Genomic DNA, 21,918 nt, shown 5'->3' on the forward strand with positions numbered 1-21,918 from the left:
GCAGAAATCAGCCTTGGTTTCCAGCCAGGCTCAGATGGGCCAGATGACCGAGTTGCATCTCGAGTAGGGCTTGGCTCATGTCCCACTGCTGGGATAAGGGCAGAAGCACCCACCCTTCCCTGGGGGACAGTGCACATGGTTGGGCTGGGGGATGTGGGCTCATCTAAGGGAAGAACTGTGCCACAAACACGTCCCATGACGTGGGGGATGGGGAGAAGAGAAGGGAACTGCCCCTGTGCCTCCTAGGGGCTGGCACTTGTATGAGGCAAGTCCTTTGTCTTTCTGCTCCTGCAGCAGGGAAGGAAGGTTAAGACAGGACACTGCAGTCAAAGCAATCTGACCTCACCTCTGACTACTTGTGTGACCTCTGAGCCTCAGTTTCCATATCTGTAAAATGAGGATTGTAACCCACAGTTGTGAGGATTAAATGACAGACAATGCTACAAAATGTGTAACAAAGCACCAGGCACGTACTCAACCTGGAAGTATTATTACTATCAGATGAGAAAACAAAGGCCCAGAGAGGGGGTTTGCCTAATGTGATCTGAAAAATTAGGAGGTGCCAGAAGAGCATCTGACTCAGTGGTATTAAGTAGGAGACAGGCATGGCTGAACCAGGAAAATAGTGACTTTATTTGCTACATTGACAGAAGCTCTGAGAGGGGTTGGTTGGTGGCTGCTGTCTCTACGTGGGAGGTCTGAAGAGGGGGACAATAATAGTTAGTATTTCCCCAGGTGGGGCAAGAAAGGCCAGGCTGGGCAGACTTGGCGCAGGAGTGTGACAACTGCCAACCTCAGGGCTGTGGGATGGGTGGTGGTGTCTCTGAGATGGGGCCCAGTTGGTGGCTCTGAGGCAGGGAGATCCAGTGTCCAGGGTACCGGAGAGGGTGCACTACCTCCCGCGCCCAGTGGGTGGCGGCCAGGGCTGCTCGGCCAGCTCCTGCTCCAGCTGTTTGAAACGCTTCTTGGAGGCTCGTTTGGGCCGGAGCCACCGCAGGCAGGCTGGGAGGCACTGGTCCAGCACACTCTGCAGAGGACAGGGACAGTGGCAGAGGGGCCAGCTGCGGCACAGTCCCATCCCGAGAGCCCCTCCAACCCCGACCGGGGCTTCGGGGCGGGCCCCACCTCCAGCATGAAGGCCCCCACGAAGTTGAAGGCAACCAGGCCCAGCAGCAGCAGCTTGAAGCAGATGTCAGCGATGTTCCTCAGCGTCAGGGGCCCCTGCAGGAGGCCAGGGGCCAGGAGGAGGCCCACCAGGATGGAGCCCAAGAGCAGCAGGGCCACCAGGAAGGGCACTGGGGGTGGGGGAGTCTGTCAGGCCAGGGAGCCCCTGCACACTCACATGCAAGCCAAGTGGGAGCCCCCCAATGCACCAGCCCCCACAGCACCCCACCCCACCCCACCACGCGGCAGCACCGTTGGTGTATAGCGGCCGGCGAAAGGGCGCCCCCTTGGACACAGCTGCAGCCAGGATGAGGTACTGGAAGCTGGACACGGAGAAGACCACGGTGTTCTCATAGTTGGGCAGGTTGTCTGGCGCGGGCACCGTCCTGTTCAGAGGCACGAACCTGGCGGTGTGGAGACCAGGGCTCAGGGAACACGTGTACAAAGGACAGGGCAAGGGTGGGGCTCGGGGGTGGCTCCCTACTCACCAGGGCTGGGCCACAGTCAGGAAGTAGCCCCCCAGCTGCACGCCAGCCACCAGCGCCACCTGCAGCAGCAGGCTGCTCAGCACGGGCACGCTGAGAAGTGCCCCTGGAGGCCGTGCCCGCCCCAGCGCCAGTGCTGGCCCCGTGCGGCTCATGAGCACGGCCACCGTGGTAGTGATGACCAGGTCGATGGTCAAGAACTGCATGTCGCCCAGGTTGGTGTTGATCTGCCAGCAGGGGAGAGAGGGCAGAGGGAAAGGTAGCCCCGTGTCTGACAGTGAGACAGCAGCCCTGCCCTGACAACGCCCCTCTCCCGGTCTGAGGCAGAAGGCACCCCTCCCCCGCTGACCTTGGGAAGCCTGAATCAGATGGGGCAGGTCCCCCACCTGCAGGGAACTCCCAGCTTGAGGGGAGGCTTAGGCTCTGCCTTGTGGAGCCCCTAGGTTAACGAGGGGCACACAGATCCTGCCCTCAGGAAGCCCTATAGTGAAGGGGACACAGGGACAGACTCTAGTATAAGATCTGCACTGCTCCACAGTCCCCTGCTTTACATGGGGGAACGTGCTCAGAGCAGACAGGCTGAGACGGCCCTGAGCAGGGAGACAGGTGGATCCATGGGAAAGGGCAGGGGCCTTGGCTCTGTCCCACTCTCGCCTCCACCTGCTCCGTCCTGCCTGGGCTCTGCGTCAATGTCCCCCATGGACGGGGAGCTCCCAGAGGACAGGGACGAAATGTTAGCACAAGACAGCTGTCATGTTTCTGAGGACCTACAGGCTCTGTGCTCAATGCTTCCATCATCTCGCACAAGCCTGGCCACTGACGCTCAGGACTCGCCCACCCCGCAAAGCTAGCAAGTGGCAGAGCAGGATTTGAGGCCACACCATCTATTCCAGACACAGCTGAGCTCCTAACCATGCTGCTGAGTGTCCTTGGCCTGGGCCTGGCCTGGGCCTGCTCTTGGGCACAGCTCTGTGCAGGGAGCTCTGCAGATACCCACCGTGTAGAGAATCAGGACGGACATGAACTGGGTCAGACTGTACAGGGCCATATACTTGAAGACGCTGAAGGACGTGTCGAGGGAACAGCGGCCTTCCCTGGGTAGCAAGGTAAGAGCATTAGAGGGCCCGGCTGGCTGACAGACCAGCCCTCACCCACCGGCCTCCTGTCCACCTCACCTGATGACCATGGGCACACACTCAATGCTGGCCACGCTCGAGGTGAAGGGTGAGACCACTGAAGCCTCGGCCTGGGAGAGCGAGATGCCCACGTCTGCCGCCTTCAGGGCCCCACAATCATTGGCGCCGTCCCCACACATGCCCACGCAGTACCTGACACAGGGAGTGGGCAGGCGTGGACTGATTCACACGCTGGCTATGAGCCTGCGAGGCGTCTCCTTATCTGTGAGAGGATCTCACCCACCTCACGGGCTTGCTGGCAGGACATGGGGATGGCTGGATCCCTACCGCCCTATGGTGCCTGGTACATAGCAAGAGCTCAGTAATTAAGTGCAATTACCACTTTCACTTGACAGCCCCAGGACAGCCTGCACGGGTTCTCTCTGAGGACCATGGAACGCTAACGCGTGAGGTGGGAGGGAGGGACTCAGGGACCCGCCCGCACCCCTAGGTCCCTCGCCCACGTGCACTCACTGGAGCTTCTGCAGCTCGCACACCAGCTGCGTCTTCTGCTCAGGAGCCATGCGGGCAAATACAGTGCCCTGGACCAGAACCTGGGAGCACAGTGAGGGGGGAGGGGCTGAGGTACACTCAGGGTGGAGGTGGGGGAGCCGAGAGTAGGAAGCAGAGCAAGGGGGTGTGGGACGACCAGGGAGCCCGGGCCAGCCCTACCTTGGGCAGCAGCCTGGGAAAGTGCTTCATGAGGACACCAAAGGTGAACCCGCTGAGGGCCAGGTGGCTGAATCGGGGGTCTGGCTCCACGATGTAGCTTGCAGCCTGGTCAGAATCCTGGGGGCCCAGAAAGCTCAGCTCAGCTCCCCTTGCCCACCCCGGAGAGCTGGGGCCTGGCTCAGGTGACCTAGGGGTGGGGTCACCAGTGGGGTGTGCGGCAGGAACTCTGGGTCAGCCTCACCTTAGCCCCGTTCACAGCCACAGAGGACTCCACTGGCAGGAACTCAAGGGAGGCAGGCTGGCCCCTCTCAGGAGGGGTGGCATGGACGATGACCAGACGCTCGTGGGTGCCCACCATGCCGCAGCTCTGGGCCACAGTGACAGCTGTCTGCAGGTTGTCCCCTGGGGGGCATGGGGCAACGTCAGGGTCCAGCTGCTATCCAGGGGAAACCATCCTCACTCACCCTGACACTTATTAAGTGGGAATTGATGCCGGATGGAATCTGTCTGCCATGACTGGCTGAGTGAGCTCAGGTAGGTTATCAACGTCTCTGAACCTGGTTTCCTTGTCTATAAAATTAGGCATAGAAGGTCTTGGCAACTGGGGGCCTAGCTTCGAGTCGCACATACACTACTTAGTGCTATAGGACTTTGCTGGAAAGTGAGTGTGTGTGTATCACAGACCTCCTGAGCCCCTCTGTGTCACTCTACGCCAGCTAGACTCTTTCTTTTCTTGCTCCATGAAATTGTCACAACCTTTGAGGCTGAAGTAATTTCCCCCATTTCTCAGAGGTGGAAACTAGACTTCGGACAGGTCACCCAGCAGGCACGTAGTCGGGTTGGAACCCAGGCTGTCCGACACCACCCTTGGGCTCTCTGGAAGCCACTCTACTCCTCTGAGCCTCACCTTCCTCACCTGTCAGATGGGGCAACCGTGAGCACCTGGCAGGGACACTGTAAAGATCCACGGCATGTCTGACAAGGACCTGGCTGAAGCAGGGCCTGAAGGGCTGCCTGGGGAAGTGATGCTGGTTACCTTCTCTCCTCACCAGACCCTGCTGGTACCTGTCACCATGACGGTGCGGAGGCAGGTCTTCCTCAGAGCCTGGATGACCGGTGCTGTCTGTGGCTTCAGCAGGTTCCGCATGACCAGCAGCCCCAGGAGGCTCAGCTCCCGCTCCACGGCGTCCCTGCGGGGTGCATCACAGGTCATGCAGCAGCCAAGGCCCCTCCCCTAGCCCTGGGCTCTGCCTACACGGGGACCTCCCTCTGGCCATGCCTGGGCCTGAGGCTTGGTCCCCGAGGCCCACCTGGTCAGTTGCTGAGCTGCCTCCAGGCTGGGTGCGATGGGCAGTGGCTTGCCAGCGAGGGCCACAACGCGGTAGCCAGCAGCTGTGTAGTTCTGCAGCATCTGGGCGAAGTTGGGGGGCACTGCCAGGCAGAGGCAGGTGTCACAGGGACAAGAAAGTGGATACAAGGACAGAGGCGGGGGACCCACCCCATTTTATGCCCATGCCAACCAGCGGACTCTGTGGCCCGCCCCCTTCACCTGTCTCGGGGTTACAGAGGCTTGCCACCAGCTCAGGGGAGCCCTTGACGTAGGTCTCGGGTTGAGCGGCCCCCAGCCACGCCACCACCACGTTCATGCGCTGCAGGGCCGATGAGAAGGGGAAGCGGCCGAGGATGCTGACTGGCAGCGGGGGCTCCTCCTGCGGGGTGGGAGGGGCAGCTGAGGGGCCAGCCTATGGAGTCCTCCACTCCCATCCCACACCCCACAGGCAAACCCTCAGCTCACCATGCCCTGCAGCTGGGGCTCCTGAACTGGGGGCCTCATCACAGCCAACACCTGGGTCCCAAATGCTGAGTCTGCAGCTGGCCCCTCCTCCAGGACCTGGGAGGCAGGCAGAGAAGGTTGGCATCTGAGGGACTGGGCGCTGGCTTGGGCTGGGGCAGCCAATCGTCGGCCCATGGAGAGGCAGCAGGAAAGATTCAAGTTAGACTTATGCATGACTTCCTTAATGGGAGACTGGAAAGAACAGAAGACTGTGGGCTTTGAGGTCAGGTGGACCCAAGTTCAAACTCTGGTTTTGTCACTTAGAAGCTACTGGGTGACCTGGGACAAGTTATTCCAAATCTCCCTCAGCCTCAGTTTCCTCCCTCAGGAGCAGGTTTTACGCTTCCTTCCTAGGGCTATGGGGAGGAGTATGTGAGACAAGGGATGTACAACAGAGTGCTGGCACATAGTAGGTGTTCAGCAGTGGCCTCGGCCATTGTTATGACTGATGGTGGGCATAAGAGACCACCCTGGAAGTCCTAGAATGAAGACCAGGTGGGTGTAGTTAGGGCCCAGCTGCCCAGAGGCAGGGGCTGACTTGCTTCGCCTCCTCACCCAGCCAGTAGATTCCACCATCTTGAGGTCCATGGGGTCGCCCACTGGGGTGTCCTGGAGCCGGCTGAGGGCGTGGCAGGTGGCCAGTGCTCGGAGCAGGGGCCCCATGGGCAGGCGGCGGGGCTCTGGGACCAGTGGCAGGAAGGCCTGCCCCTTCAGGGGCACCACACCCATCACATCCAAGCCATCCTCAGTGAGGGTGCCTGTCTGCAGGGGGCAAGGGGGCGGGCCAGTGATGAGGCCTGGGATGAGCTGTGCCCGCCTGGGCTGGGCTCCCACACCCCAGGCCAGGCGGGTCCCATGGAAGCCCTAGGAGCCAGAGCGGGAGCCGGAAGAGGTCCTCTGTCGCCTCTGGGCCTTTGTCTGGCATCATTTCCTCTAGGAAGTCTTCTTCCTCTGCCCTACAGTTGGGTCAGGTGGTCTTTACTTTGGGTTCCCACCCATGGCCTCTTTGCTACCCCATCATTTACTCACTGCAGTACCAGGGAGAATGGCTGCTCTCAATGTCATTGTTGAATGAATGAATGAATGGTCTGCATTTCCCACACTGTATTCCAACTGCCCAGTTACACGTCTGGCTCCTTTGCTAGCCTGGGAGCTCTCTGAATATGACCATGCCCCACCCCTTCTGTTGAAAACCTCTCTGTCACCCCCACTGCCCTCTGGATAACATCTAAACTCCTCACCAGAGCCACCAGCCTCTGCCCCCCTCTCCCCACTGCTCCCCAGACTCCACAGTCTGTTCCCCCAAAGAGCCACAATGCTTCCTTCTACCCACTCCCCTGCCCCCAAGCCCTGCCACATCTGGGTGTGGCCCACTCCTCACTGAGGTCACCTAGAGACCTGTTCAGAGGAGCCTCAACTGCCCTCTAAGGAAGTGACGCCCATGTACCACCCATCATGTACCCCATTCATTTCCTTCCTAAAACCCATTACCACCTGTGGCTCTGTTCTCCCTGGCTCATTCACTGTGGTGGGACACACACACACACACACACACACCCCCATGTCCACGGGACATCTCTGTGTGGGTCACTGATAGGTCCCTAGTACTGAAAGCAGCACTGGGCGCACAGTAGGCCCTCAGTGTTTCTTGAACAAATGAATTAATGATTTCGGACATTTCATCTGCCAGACCTCGAGCCTGATGTGGGTGAGGGCTGGGGGCGGGGGTGCACAGTTCCCCTGAGTATTTCTGCCCCAGGACAAGGCTGGGCATCCAATAGGCCCTCAGTCAAAGTTGCTGAGTGAAGAATGCAGGTGTGGAGGCCTGGCCGTGGTGCCCATGCCCGAGCCCCGTGCCAGCCCTGCCCATGGCCCCCACCTTATCGAAGCACACCAGGCGGAGCTTGCCCCCCAGGTTGATGCGCAGAGGGTGAATGCAGAAGACGCCCTGGCTCCGCAGCCGGCTCTGGGCGTAGAGTGTGCACACAGTCATGGCCGCCGGCAGGGCAGGCGGCACCACCACCGTCACCAGGTCCAGAGCCCGGATCACAATCTCATTCACAGGCACCTGGCAAGAGGCACCGGGAATGCCAAGGGCCAGGCTGGGCCCTGGGCTCCCACCAGCAGCCTTCCCCCTCACTGGCCCCCAGGGCTTACCCGGTTACGGTGGAGGATGAAGATACTGTAGATGGTGCCGAGGAGAGCTGGGGAGACAGCATGGAACTCAGTGGGATTTGGGATGGGGCTTTCGGGGCCACCGGCAGAGTGGGGTGCAGCGGACACTCACCCAGGACAGAGAGAGCAGCCACAAACTTCATGCTGTGTTTGTAGAACTTGAAGTTGATGGGCCGGGGATGCAAGATGGAGCTCACCAGGCCTCCTTTAGCTGTGCAGAAGCCTGGGAGGAAATGGGGAAACTGAGGCAGGGGACACTGAGGGCCAAGACAGGTCTACCCACCCTATCTACACCTTTGAGGTTCTCAGACATGATACTCTGTGGTTAAAAGTCACACCGTTTGGGGTCACATATGATGGCCCACAGGCCTTGCCCAGCCCTTCTGGGGTTTAGTAAAAACTGAATTAGAAAGCCAGATCTGGTGACACTGGGTCCCATTCCCATGTGGCAAGATCCTGCTAGAGTTGTATAGTAGCCCTCCCTTATCTGAGGGGGACATACGAGGTGTGACCAAAAAATACGGTGAATGTTAAAACTTTTTAGAAAATTACTATAGTAAAAGACACATTGCCATTAATCTCCCTCAAAATACTCCCCCTCACTTCGAACACACTTATCCCATCGTTCTTGCCGCTTTCTGAAGCAGTTCTGGAAGTCCTCTTTGGTGAGTGTCTTTAGTTGTGCTGTGGTGGTGCCTCAATGTCCTGAATCGATTCAAAATGTTTTTCTTTTATGGTCATTTTTTTTTTTTTAACTTTTATTTTATTTTAAGTGTGTTTTTCCAGGACCCATCAGCTCCAAGTCAAGTAGTTGTTTCAATCCAGTTGTGGAGGGCGCAGCTCAGTGGCCCACGTGGGGATTGAACAGGCAACCTTGTTAAGAGCACCACGCTCTAACCATCTGAGCTACCGGCCGCCCCTCCATTTATGGTCATTTTGACTTTGGGGAAGAGTCGAAAGTCGCACGGTGCCAGATCTGGTGAATACAGTGGATGAGGACACACCGTAATGCTTTTATTGGACAGAAACTGCCATATACCAGAAGTGATGTGTGACATGGAGCGTTGTCATAACAGAGGATGAAGTAAGGACACTCACGAGAGAGGAACTTCCAGAACTGCCTCAGAAAGTGGCAAGAATGAGGGGTAAGTGTGTTCAAAGCACGGGGAAGTATTCTGAGGGGGATTAATGGCAATGTGTCTTTTACTGTAATACATTTTTTTATTTAAACGTTCACCGTATCTTTTGATCACACCTCGTATTCTAAGACCCTCAGCGGGTGCCTGAAACCGTGGATTGTACCAAATCCTATATATACTGTTTTTTCTTATATAGGTACATATCTTTTCACTTAAAGGAAGCACTTTACAGCTTCTCTTGGGCATATCCGAATTGCCAGCATCACTACTGTTGCAGTTTGGGGTCATTATTAAGTAAAAATAAGGGTTATGTGAACACGAGCACTGTGATACCGTGACAGTGGATCTGAGAACCGAGATGGCTACTGAGTGACTAACAGGCAGGTAGAATATAGGGTGTGGATACGCTGGACAAAGGGATGATTCACGTCCCCAGTAGGACGGAGCAGGATGGTCAGAGATTTCATCACGCTACTCAGCACGGTGTGCAATTTAAAACAAATGAATTGTTTATTTCTGGAATTTTCCATGTAATATTTTCAGACATTGGTTGACTAGGTAACGGAAACCACAGATAAGAGGGGGCTCCTGACGGGGATATGAAAGACAGTTTGGGGAATGTAATCAATAATGTTGTAAAGATTTTGCAGAGTGTCAGACAAGAACATGTCATATTAGGGAGACCACTTCATGGACAGCGTACTGTGTTTCCCCGAAAATAAGACCTAGCTGTACAATCAGCTCTAATGCATCTTTTGGAGCAAAACTTAATATAAGACCCGGTCTTATTTTACTATAATATAAAACTGGGTCTTTAATATAATATAGTATAATATAATATAATACCAGGTCTTATATTAATTTTTGCTCCAAAAGGCGCATTAGAGCTGATTGTCTGGGTAGGTCTCATTTTCGGGGAAACACGGTAGATGCCTGACCACTGCACTGTACACCTGAAGCTGAAGTTGAATAATATTGTACGTCAACTATAACTTAATATATAGTCACGGGACATAGAGTACAGCATAAGGAATAGAGTCAATGGAATGGTAATAGACATACACTATGTCAGAGGGGTAATAGATTGGGGGAGAGGGGTTATCACTTTGTGAGGGGTGAAATGTTTAATGATTACATTGTTTTGTACATCTGAAACTAATAAAAAAAAAGGGGGGGGCTCCTGTATAGCACTGCCCCCTTCCTATGGGGTGGGCTCTTTCCTGCTTGCCACATCCCTGCCCATTCCAGCCAACCCCAAGCTGGGGTGGGATTTGCCCAAGGTCCTGCAGCAGGGCAATGGCATAGATCGGTCCCCCCCTGCCCTGCGTCACCTCTGTCAAGGTGCTGGGCCCAGCACACTTCCTGCTTGCCTGACTCCTACCTGTCCGGGTCACCACTGCCAGTACGTGGGGTCCTACGAAGGCCCGGGCCTGCAAGATGAGGGTCCCACAGAAGAGTGTGTGCCGCCGGTGGGTCTCTGGGCAGTAGGGCACCGGCCCCTCCAGCAGGGCTGTCTTTAGCACTGGAATGCTCTCCCCTGGGAGGGACATGGTGTGAGATCCATGACGGCCTCCATGCCACTCCCTCCCACCAAGACCAAGAGTTATGCACAGAATTGTGTCATAAGCCCATGGTCTCGTGTAACTCTTCTAACCAAGTATGAAGAAATCATTGCCCCCAATTTACAGAGAGGGCTATTGAGGCTCAGAGAGAGCAAACACGAAGACACAGTGAGACAATCCTGGAAGGGTGTGTGCCAGCCAATTACCAGGAACCGTCTCTTAGGGGAGCCACAAAGCGTGCATGCACACACATGTGCATAGCTGGGGGACAGAGGCTGGGAAAGCCTTTCTTCTGTCGGCGTTACTTTATAACAAGCTGTAGTATTTTTATAATTCAAACCACTAAAGATATCGACATGAGGGAACTTAACCTCTGTAAAGCCCTGAGCCCACTGCCTGGTAGAGTAGCGATCTCCTACTGAGGGCCTAAGGGGTGTAGGATCAGCGAGGGCTGAAGCCAGGATTGTTAGCTGAGCACAAGAGGAAAAGAGAACTCAAACTAAAGGTTCTGCCACTAAAAGGCTAAAAGGCTGGTGGGGGCGGGTAGGTGGCAGGGAAGGACGTGCAGGAGGCCGCGGGCCTGGGGCTGGGGCTGACCGGTCAGAGAGCTCTCGTTGACCATGCATTCTCCAGCCACCAGCGCAGCATCGCAGGGCATCAGCCCGCCCTCCTGGGGCAGCATCAGGCAGTCTCCGGGCACCAGCTCACTGGAGTCGACCCATTCCTTCTCTGAGGGCAAGCGGGAGCCTCAGTATGGCGCAGGCCCTCCCCCGTGCCTGGCTACCTCCCCAGCCTCCCTCCCTTCCCCAGTTCTCACCTCCCCCAGGCCGGCACACGCACACCTGCACGGATAGCTTGACCATGTCCCTCAGGGTCTGGCTTTGCTGTGGACAGGGGGACCAGTGCGGAGTGGGTGGGCGAGGGCCCCCTTGGGGACCCACCTGCCCCACCCTGCCCACCTCCCATCGCCCACCTTTCTGGTCTTGTACAGCGACAGGCAGATGGAGACGGAGGAGATGAGGAAGATGCACAGGGCGTACCAGTAGTAGTGGTCCGCCAGCCATAGCCCGATGCTGAAGGCCTGGAACCCATAGTAGGGGTTCAATGCCTGCGGGAGGGGCAGGTGGCAGTGTCAGGGCCTGTGGACCCTGGAGCAGCCCAGCCACAAGGAGCAAAGGGACCAAAAACTGCCACAGGCCTATAGCCAGGCGCTTCTCCTGGTCAGTGCCTGCGGACGTCCCTTGAACCCCCAGCTTCTTCATTCTGAAGAAGACACTAGCATTTACATGCCCGGCCCCCGAGAAGTACTTCATCTAAGTGTTATACAACGGTGATGACAATTCCACAAGGCAGACGCTACGACCAGCTCTATTTTACAGATGAGGAAACTGAGGCACAGAAGGGTTACATCACTTTCCTAAAACATAGCTCCCAAGTGGCTGACTGGGGTTTACGTGAGGCCAGACTCCGAGACCTCCTCTCCCTCTCACAGGTATCAGCCCTCACTCAGAGTGGTAACTGTACTCCAGATGTGTCTGGGTCACTGGCTTCCCTTTGTCCCTGTGTGGCCTTTGCCATACCTACCTCTGAAGCTCAGGGTCCTCATGCCTGAACCGAGTGTCCCTACTAGTCCCTACGCACTGGACTCTGGGGAGAACGAAAGAGGATGGTGCACAGAAAGGACCTCGGCTCTGGAGCATGGCTTGTGGCACAGAACAGACACCTGGGCTGTGTGGGTTTACCTCTTGGCCTCCAGTCCCTCTCTGGAGCAGAACCTCTAAGTCCTCGCCCTGAGCTGACAGGCTGGGTCTGAGATGACAGTATTATGGAGAAGGGGATAGCTGGTCTGGTCTGCCACTATCAGGCCCAGAGACAGCCTACCTCGTCCAGCAGCAGCTGCGGATAGGACTTGACAGGCACACTGATGACGTTGGGGCCGTAGATGGTCCTCCTGTGAAAGGAGACGTGGCAGAGCCATCAGCTGGAGGGAGCTGGGGCAACTGGACCCTCCAGGGGCCACAGAGCTCCCCATTTTACGGCTGGGGAAACCAAGGCCCAGAGAAGGCAGATGACTGGAAGAAGGCAACACCCGGGTAGATAGGAGTCCCCAGCTCTCAGGGCACTTGTGGTTCAAGGCAACACGCACCTCACAGTTTGGTCCTGGAGGCTGAGGCCCGAGCGGGAGTGGTGGATGTCATCACAGGTGCGGCCGTGGTCCAGCAGGCTGGGAAAGGTGGGAAGGGGGCACTTGTGTAGGTGACGGGGCCTGAGCTCCGCATCCCCCACCCCTCCGGGCCCACTTCTGCCACACTGAGCTAACCGGGAAAAAGCAGGTCCCTCTTTGGTTCCTCTGGGCCCCAAACCATTTCAGTGAGGAAGGAGAACAGTGAGAGACGATGGTAATATTTAATAATGACAACAGCAATGAATGATGCCTTAGGTAAGTCACTTAACCTCTCTGTGCCTCAGTTTTCTCATCTGCAATATGGGTGTGGTGATAGCACCTACCTCACAAGGGAACAGACGGACTGAATGAGATAAGCCATGCAAAGTGCTTGCACAGGGCCTGGCCCTACTAAGGGACAAACACATCAGAGATTTCTGCTGCTCTTTGTAGCAGAGGCTGTTGGTGCCATCCCCACACCTTGACACTCACCTCTGCACAATGCAGAAGCTTATGGCAAACACCTATCTTTACCTGAGGGCTTCTGCTGGCTGCGGGAGCTCGCTCTGCCCGTGAAGCACAAAGGAGTTCCCCAGGAGCAGCCCATCACCAGCAATGGTAGGGAGGTGATGCACAGGTACCCCGGCCTCCTCACTCTACGTGTGCCCAAGGAGATTCCCTAGGGGACAGTGCTTCCTGGGATCACCTTCCACACTAACTCCCTGCACTTGAATCCCTGTCTCGGGGTCTGCTTCTTGGGGCTCAAGCTCAGCCGTGTCGTGAGTTCACATTTATCAAGCACTTAATAGGGGGCAGAACAGGGACCGGACCCCACACAGATGGTCTGAGCCCTGTGCCTACTTCGGCCTGAGGCTATGCCAGCTTTACACGAAGCTAATGAATATATTTCACTGTCAAAATAGTCCCAAGACGCAGGGATTCCCTTCATCCCCTACTTACAGAGACCCCATGGCCCCGTGGTTGCAGGAGGGCAAAGCATAGAGCTGAGGGGAGCCCAGGCCAGGCCACTTTCTGCCACCTGTTCTGCCCAATGCAGCACAGCGGTGGGAGGTGGGGTCAGCCTCGAAACCTGCCCCCTACCTGACTTGGCAGAAGGCCTGCTGGGTCTCGATCCAGACATAGCGCTGGCCCTGGAAGAGGTAGTACCGCAGGACCTGCTGCTGGGTGGGAGAGAAGAGAGGTGGGGCTGCAGGCAGCCCAGGAGCAGTGTGCGTGTGGGGGAGGGGAGGGCCCAGTGTCACAGCAAAGAGGCTGAGAGGCTTGGAGTGCAAAGGAGGTCAGCCAGCATCCCGGATGTTTGTGACAACAGAACCAGAGGTGCCTGGAGAACATGGAGTCCACCCCACGCCCTCATTGTACAGAGTGTGTAACTAAGACCAGAGAGGGGCAAGGATTGTCCAGAACCCACCTGTCCACTCACTGCCTCTTCCCTCCTGTGGAGCGGGCTGGTGTCCTTCCATGCCCCCTCTGGTACTGCCCCCACAGCTGCCTGGCTCCGGCCGTCCTCTGTCTGGGCCTGTGGGGGCAGCTCCAGGCTGGGGAAGGCCGTGGGAGTTACCGTGGAGCTCTAGAAGCTGCCCCAGCGCCTCCCCTGCCCTCCCGTGGGTGGGAGGCACCAGGTCAGAGCTTTTGTGGGTGGGGGGCTGGAGGAGCACAGGCATCTGGGAAGGGGCGACGGGGCTGCCTCACCTGCCCTCGCTGAGGGCCTCCGTCTGCACCTGGACAGTGTAGCGCTGCCACGAACTATCCTGGAACATGTAGGTGTGGACTCAGTTCTGGAAGAGAGCCCTCCCCTCCCAGACCTTCCCCACAGCCAGGTATCAAGGATGTAGGTGACCTCCTCAGGAACCACCCAAGCTACCGCTTCTGTCCACAGCGAAGACGGGAAAGCTGAGGTCCAGCAAGAACCACCTCCGCGAGGTCCCACAGAAAGGGGGCTGGGAACCTGAGTGTACTCCACCCCCCACCGGCCCCACCACCACTGCTCCTCAGCTCGGGGTTGCCCTGCTTGGCCTCTTACCTCTTTGTCTCTTATTTCGATGACGAGTGTTTCGGCGCGGGCCAGGTTGCATGGCTGGAGCCGCAGCCACACCCCCCATGCCGGCTTCCACCGGAAGAGCAGCAAGGGGATCCCTGCCATCACCCAGACCACGACGTGATAGCCGATAACCCTCCATGGACTGCCACAGTAGCCGCTGAGCCTCTGTGGACACAGGTGAGAGAAGGCCGAGGTAGGGGCAGAGCGGGGGCTGGGGTTTTAGTCCCACCTGGGGTTCCCCCGCCCTTTCCTTGCCCACGTACCACGGATGAAACTGAGGAGTTGAGGGGATCTAGAGATGTCTCTATCGTCAGGGTCCCATAACTGGCGGGCGTGTTGCCCACGAGAGGGCTGCTGTCTGTGGACAGAAAAAAAAAAGGTCATAATTGGGGAGGGGGGAGGGTGCTCCTCTTTATTTATTTTCTTTTTTTTTTTCTTAAGATTTTATTGGGGAAGGGGAACAGGACTTTATTGGGAAACAGTGTGTACTTCCAGGCCTTTTTTCCAAGTCAAGTTGTTGTCCTTTCAGTCTTAGTTGTGGAGGGTGCAGCTCAGCTCCAGGTCCAGTTGCCCTTGCTAGTTGCAGAGGGGACAGCCCATCATCCCTTGCGGTGGGTCGAACTGGCAACCTTGTGGTTGAGAGGACACGCTCCAACCAACTGAGCCATTCAGGAGTTCAGCGGCAGCTCAGCTCAAGGTGCCGTGTTCAATCTTAATTGCAGGGGGCGCTGCCCACCATCCCTTGTGGGACTCGAGGAATTGAACTGGCAACCTTGTGGTTGAGAGCCCACTGGCCCATGTGGGAATTGAACCGGCAGCCTTCAGAGTTAGGAGCATGGAGCTCTAACCGCCTGAGCCACCGGGCCGGCCCCTCTTTATTTCTTTAACTATAAGAAGCATCATCATTTTATAATCTGGTGTGATAGATCCAATAGCTCAAGTCTTCCTGGGTCTGTTATCCGGCTGGTCTGTTTGGTTCTCACGCAGTGTCTTGTTTCCTTGTATGTCTGGTGACTTCTGACTGGCTGTGGGCCCAGACTGGGGGAATGCGGCCCGGTGAGCACCATGAGCTTCCACAGAGCTCCACATCCAGCTGTTAGCTTCCGGGGAGTTCTGTGTCCCACTTTTCCATCCAGTCCCCACCCTGAGCGCAGAATTGGATTGGCTGGCTGTTGATCCTTATGTAACACACCCCTGCCCAGCACAGGCCTGGCAGTGACGTCATGCTGAGAAGTGGAGTCTGGGCTGATAAAACATCAGGCCTGCCTTTGAGGGTAGCCCCACTCCAAAGGTGGAACAGGGGTGAGGGAGAAACCCAGCCACTGGAGGTGGGCTGGAGAGGACGGGCAAGCTGAGCAAATCCCCACCAGGTCTGTGGAGAAAAGCTGCTATGTGCTAGGGACCAGCTGAACAGTTACCAGCGTTCCTTCTGTGAGGAAGCCCCTACTATATCATCCCCATTTTACGGATGGGTAAACTGAGGCTCGGGGAACAACACCATGTGGCTTTATTGCAGAAATTCTTTTTTCTCCTGTCTCCTCCACTGTGGAGCTGTGGTCTTAGCGGGGCAGGCAGACAGTGGGTGTTTTGAGGCCCTACAGGGGATGGGGCTCACTGCTCCCACCCCTGAGCAGCCTCTGCCAGGGTTTCTCTAACTGTGGTCCCTGGACCACCTGAGCACCTGTTAGACATGAAGGTGCCCGGGCCCCGCCCCAGACCTGGAGCAATGATGGTGGTGCTGGCCATCTGCGCAAGTCAGAGAGCCTCCAGAAAAGTTCACTAAGGGGGATGGGAAGCCATGCTGGGGGTGGAGGGGAAGGAGGGCGGAGGGCTGATGATGATCTGGGCTCCCTCGCTCCCCTTCCCCAAATGGAGCCTTGCAGAGAACTGATCTAAAAGTTTCCAGTCAACAAGCCGCTCAGGGTGTCCCAGGCAGCTGCCACTGTCACAACATCTCAGCCCCTGAGCTGCTCCATCCCCAAACACACAGGATTCTGCAGCATCCTGCCACCATCCTCCCCACCCAGCCCAACAGCAACCAAAACAGTACAGTTATTATCTCCTTTTTTGGGGAAGGAAATGAGGCTCAGAGAGGTGAAGTAACTTGCCCAAGGTCACAGAGCAAGTCCATGGTAGTGTCGGGATGGATGTAAGCCCAGGCAGGCAGGCCCACGTGGGTTTTAATCCCTCTGCTGCATCAGCTGGGAACACCCTGAGGATTGGGGGCCATGTGTCCCCATCAGCCCAGGCAGTCTGTTCTCTCCTATCCCAGCCCCCACACCTCCTTGCCTCATGATGGTGATAATAATTACTATGGTAATGACCATAATAAGAGCAGCCAATATCCATTAAGCACTTCCCAGCTGACAAGAGCCACTCTGAGACTTTACACGAATTAGCTCATTTAACTCTCCAGCACCATGATGAGGGAACTCATTTTTTCTCATTTTACAAATAAGGGAGTTGAGGCTGAGGCACAAAGACCCCTTAACAAATGGGGGAGCGGGGAACTCTGAGCCTAGCTCCTGTGTTTTTGGGGCCCCTGTGGGAACTTTCAGAAAACGGCACAAGCCCTGCACCTCCTGAAGCCTCTCAACCTGATGACTCAAAAACCAAATTAGCCCAAGCCCTGCCTACAGCCAATCCCTCCCCATCCACTCAGGTGACTCAGGAAACAAATGGAGCCACCAGCTCCAGGAAGACAGACAGAAGACACAGACACACAGACACAGACACAGACACACGAAGCCTGTAGTGCATGCATGCGTGGGGCCTGCAGCCCTCAACCATCAGGGTCTCTGGCCAGCGGTAGTCTCAAGGCCGGAGGGGCAGGAGTCCAGGTCAGCCTTCTTTCCTGGGGCTCACAGGTCAGCCCAGCCCGGCTCCCCTAGAGTGGTCCCTTTCACTCTCTGGTCCCAGCCCAGTCCAGTCTGTGAGTGAGGCTTGTCGTGACATCATTTCCTTCCCTTCCCAGGCCAGCCCATAGACAACAAACAGCTGGGTCCCCCTGCTCTGTGGAGAGCGCAGGGGAAAGTCTGGGCTGGCTCCAGACCTGGCTCCCAGTCTGGGGGCAGAGGAGCAGGCATTCAGGACAACTAACAAGTCTGGTAACACTGGGTTCTCCGGTCCTTGGCCACCAACAAGCCACAGACCTCTCCTCACCCCACTTCAAAAGGCCGAAGTCCCCTTTGTTCCTGGAGTCCCTCACCGGCCCTGGAAACTCACTGAGTGGGGCAGGGTGGGTAGTTTTTCATGTCTTATGGTTGTTCTCTGTATGTTTCTATGGTGTAAGGGGAAACAGCACCTCGGGTTGTAAGGGGCTGACACAGCCCAGGTCCTGCTCCAAGGGCTTTACATATGTTAATTCATTTATTCCTATGAAGTGGGTATTATTTTTATCCCTAGTTTACAAATTAGGAAACTGAGGCCCAAAGAGGTGAAGTAAGTGGGTCAAAGGCCATATAGCCAGCGAGGGGTGGGATGTGGACCCAGGCAGTGTGGCTCGAGGGTCCATGCTCTGAACCCTGGCACTACCACCACCATCAGCGTCGTCTCCATCAGTAATTGCGCTCCTGGCTCTTATAAGCAAGCCGTGTTTTGCAAGGCAAGTGGCTTAGCTTCTCTGGGTTTCCACTTCCTATCTCTACGATCATAGCCCTGAAGCAGCTGGCACAGGAGGAAGCACAAGCGACCACCACCCACGGTGTCTGAAGTTCCAGAAGCTTGGCCCTGCACAGGTGGGCGCTGCCGGCTCCCCTGCCAGGGAGGCGTGGCTCTGCTCTGACCCATTTCTCAGGCTCCCTTCCATTTTCCTGTCATCCTGCCAGAAAACCCACAGCTGTGCCACTGCTCCCACAGGCACTTGACAGCTTCTGCCTTAAAATCCTCAGGCGGACAGGAAGGAAGCCTGCAGCATGCTGGGCCCATCTCAGCTGTCACTGTGTTCGTGCTGATCTCATTTCATCCTGCAACAATCCTGCAACTTGTCCGATTTTACACCTGAGAAAACGGAGCCTCGGAGAAGCAGTCTGCCCATGGATTTGTCTCGCAGCTGGAAAGGGCACGTCTTACTCCAAAGTCCCCTCTGCCCATTTCCCCCAGATCTACCAACACCCATCATGACATCAGGCTCGCACAGGCGTCATCGCCCATCCTGGCACATGGCTGGGGCTTAGGAACCATTTATGGGATGGATGGATGAATGAATGAATGAATGAATGCACATCTCACTGGCATGACAGCATGGAAGCGATCATGCTACGAGTCACTGTGTCCACCTCTTGCCTCTGGGTCAATCAGCTGTGAAGTTCAGGGGGCCTCGCCAGTGACCACTTTGTGCCACTCTCACTTGCTCACTTCCTCCAGGATGTAAACAATGTCCCCTGTGGGAAGTTCTTTCTTGTGTCTATCACACAGCTGTCATTTTACAAGGATGCTCTCCCAGTCAACTGTGGGGAGAGGAGCCTGAGGAGGAAGTCACATCTGTGGAAAAACTAGTCTCTCAGCAGTCAAGGTCAAGCCCGGGGAGCTCTCTCCTGCAGGACACCCATCAAAACACTCTGATGTGCTTGTTTATCTCTAGTCACATCTCAGTCTCCCCAGGGATGGCACAGGAAGGGCAGGCCAGCCAGTATCTGATCCCTCCTGTACCAACAGCTCAGGGCAGGCACACGCAGGCAGCACATGGGATGAGAATACTTTCATGATTGTATTGCTCTTTGGAATAAAAGCGACTGATCTTCACACATAACCCTCTGAGGGAGGGACTACTATTAGCCCCATTTTACACCTGGGAAAACTGAGGAACAAAGCTTCCAAGTCCTTTGCCCAGATCATACAGCTCGAAAGGGGAGAAGCTGGATAGGAGTCGATCTGAATGAACACATGCCTCTCCTTTCATCCTCACAGCCACCCCATAAAAAGCAGGGATTAGGGCCCCATTTAAAATGAAGCACAAACAGGTTGATTAATAGGACCAAGTCTAGACTTGAACCTCGCCTGACTCTACGGCCCTGGGGCAGTGCATCAGCACAGCAGAGCAGAGGGGCTGGAGTCAAAAGACCTTTGAGAACCTCTTGTTTCCTGCGGAAGCCCTGGCTTCCTGCTGGCAGAGGCCCAGGGCAGCACTGCTGTGGTTCCCTTGTGGCCAGGGGCTCCTTTCCACTGCCAGGCTAGGGGCGTGAGGGACCATCTGCCAGCAGCACCCTGATCCTTGAATCTGGAGTCCAGGGGCCATCTTTCCTCAGCTTTTCCCTTCCCTCACCCTGGGTGCACTTTAGACTTTGGGGGGGTGGAGACTGGGGGAGCAGATAAGAAAGGAGAGATCTAAACTGAGGGGGTCTGTAGCTACACAGAGGATGGTTAAGCCCTGGTGGGGCCTTTGCTAGGTCTGGAGTCTGAGTGACCCACACAGAGATGAGACTCCCCTCCCCCCCTATAGGAGAGGTCTATTGGCCTCATTCACAACAGGTAGCATTTAAGTTAGACTCTGAAAAGGATGGGCCTGCGACAACTGGCCTGGGATAAGTAACATGGAAGGTGTGGTCCTTGGACCTGGGTGCTGAAAGGCTTCCTCTGTGGGCCTGCGGCAGGAGATCAGAGTGGCGTTTCGTGCGCCGGGACACTTTGACCCAGGGACTCAGGAGCCCTGGCTTCTCCAACCCCATTCATTAATTCAGCCAAGATGAAAAACTCCAAGTCTCTTCCCCCACCTGGATATCCGTCACACTCACGAGAGCGAGTCCTGTGGGAGTGGGGGCATCTAACCCCCACCATCGCGGGCCTCCAATTACCCCTCGCACAAGCGCCGGGGGCTTCTTCTCCCAGGGCTGTAGGAAGGAGGGGAGGGGACGACTCTGCCCGTCGCCATCCGGGGCTCCTGGCCTCTTTGGGAAGGGCCCCACCGCTGACTCCTCGTGACGGGGAAGGGAACGGGCGGGGGGATCACGCCGGGATCGCTCCCCTGGCTCGCGACCCCACTGTGGGGATGTCGCCCCACAGCAGCTGCGACGACTGGCGGCCCGGAGACCGCGCCCGGTTCCTGTTCGGCCCATGCCGCTCCCTCACCTGCGCTCATGTTGGTTCCTCGCGCTCATCGCCGGCCCCGGCGCTGCGGCCCGTGGCCCTGGCCCGGGCGTCGCGATGGCCCGCAGAGGGGCGCAAGGCGGAGGGCGGGGGCGCAGCGGAGCAAGGAGGCCTGGGGCAGCTGCAGCGGCCAGCAGCGAGCACGCCTGGAAAGATGCCGCAGTCAGATTCTGAGCGCCGCCAAGCCCCGCCCCGCCCACTGCGGCCCCACGTCCTCCCTCCGCGCCGCGGGGCCTGCCGGGACTTGTAGTCCGAGACCCCTTTGCAGCACGAGCAGAGACAGAGATAGGACAGCTCTCAGACACACACACTCACACAGAGTGGGGGACACTCAGGGAATCCGACAGGACCATCCACAGTCAGATAGGAGGTGACATTCAGGGAATCCGATAGGACAACCCTCAGACACATGAACACACAGATACATACTCGGAGAAAACCCTCAGACACACAAACACAAGTACGTACCACGCCTCCCACCCCATACCAATTCACATACAGAGGTGTGACACAGAGATACAGACACAATAACCATTAGGCATACACACCCATAAGTGGGACGCAGGGAAACAGGACAACTCTGGCACACAAATACACAGGTACATGACAACCTCAGACACACACATAAATACGGACGCCCAGCACACAGATTCACACATACACACACAGATTCACTCACACAGGTGACACTGAGAGACAACACACACACACACACACACACACACACACACACACACACACAGTGGGTGACACTCAGAAACACAGATGTAACACCTTCCACCCACCTACCACACACTCCACACTTGGCGTCAGCCCAGCTGCTTACCATAGTGGTTACAGACAGACTATGCATGCTGGTTGAAGGGGACCTCCATCTCTTTTAGGCTGTGTGACCCTGGGCAAGTCAGTTAACGTCTCTGGGCCTCATTTCTTAAATTTCTTTTTTTTAAGCCTACAGCACCCGGTATTCCCAGGCGGTCTCCCATCCAAGTACTAATCAGGCCCCACCCTGCTTAGCTTCCGAGATCAGACGCGATCGGGCGCGTTCAGGGTGGTATGGCCGTAGACTTAATTATTTATTTATTTATTAAAAAGAATTTGAGGGGGATTCATTTCTTAACCTATAGGGTTCCAATGACATTAGAAATGCCTACTTCATAAAATTGGTGTGAGGATCAAACGAGAAAAAGCATGTAAAGCACTTGGGACAGTGCCTCGCACTACTCAGTAATTGTCAAAGAAGGGAGACACACTTGTCCGAAGCACCATGGTCAAATATACCCCACAGAGATATGTGTGGACACAGGGAGACTCTGTGATGATGCACAATTCCTCTAAAATGCCAGAGAAATAGCAAAGGCATGACCCAGACTCCAGAAGCCTCACAGCATGACACACAGACACA

At 56.3% G+C, this 21,918-nt stretch overlaps 1 protein-coding gene and 1 non-coding gene across 4 annotated transcripts; both read right to left on the minus strand.

Annotated features, from left to right (window-relative positions):
- Positions 1–610: 610 nt before the first annotated feature.
- On the minus strand, positions 611–20,685 carry ATP13A2 (ATPase cation transporting 13A2). 3 transcript variants are annotated; one of them, XM_088790224.1, is made up of 29 exons: positions 20,496–20,685; positions 14,693–14,787; positions 14,412–14,594; positions 14,081–14,139; positions 13,800–13,926; positions 13,472–13,548; positions 12,353–12,430; positions 12,088–12,157; positions 11,180–11,314; positions 11,024–11,090; positions 10,804–10,935; positions 10,026–10,181; positions 7,618–7,728; positions 7,488–7,534; positions 7,210–7,398; positions 5,886–6,092; positions 5,292–5,387; positions 5,046–5,205; positions 4,807–4,927; positions 4,562–4,686; positions 3,738–3,898; positions 3,497–3,613; positions 3,299–3,378; positions 2,825–2,977; positions 2,647–2,743; positions 1,653–1,876; positions 1,417–1,568; positions 1,126–1,295; positions 611–1,027 (listed from the first exon to the last, which is right to left on the minus strand). In XM_088790224.1, the coding sequence occupies exons 1-29, from the start codon at positions 20,503–20,505 to the stop codon at positions 893–895; spliced, it is 3,534 nt and encodes a 1,177-aa protein (XP_088646350.1). In that variant the 5' UTR covers positions 20,506–20,685; the 3' UTR covers positions 611–892. The 3 variants fall into 3 exon arrangements, with proteins under 3 accessions (XP_088646350.1, XP_088646351.1, XP_088646352.1); XM_088790225.1 differs by lacking the exon at positions 10,804–10,935; XM_088790226.1 differs by lacking the exon at positions 5,886–6,092.
- Positions 20,686–21,462: 777 nt separating this feature from the next.
- Positions 21,463–21,581, minus strand: LOC148755366 (5S ribosomal RNA). Its single transcript, XR_016018786.1, has one exon. It is a non-coding gene; the product is annotated as a 5S ribosomal RNA (ribosomal RNA).
- Positions 21,582–21,918: the final 337 nt, after the last annotated feature.

Source organism: Rhinolophus sinicus, chromosome 14, assembly GCF_057876585.1.
Source record: "Rhinolophus sinicus isolate RSI-liver-muscle chromosome 14, RSI-T2T, whole genome shotgun sequence".
Lineage (NCBI taxonomy): Eukaryota > Metazoa > Chordata > Mammalia > Chiroptera > Rhinolophidae > Rhinolophus > Rhinolophus sinicus.

Coding starts and splice junctions, on each gene's coding strand:
- ATP13A2 (XM_088790224.1), bottom strand. Junction 5,388..5,885: donor TGGTGGAATCTACTGGCTGG/GTGAGGAGGCGA, acceptor CCTGCCTCCCAG/GTCCTGGAGGAGGGGCCAGC. Junction 3,379..3,496: donor TTCCCAGGCTGCTGCCCAAG/GTAGGGCTGGCC, acceptor CTGTGCTCCCAG/GTTCTGGTCCAGGGCACTGT.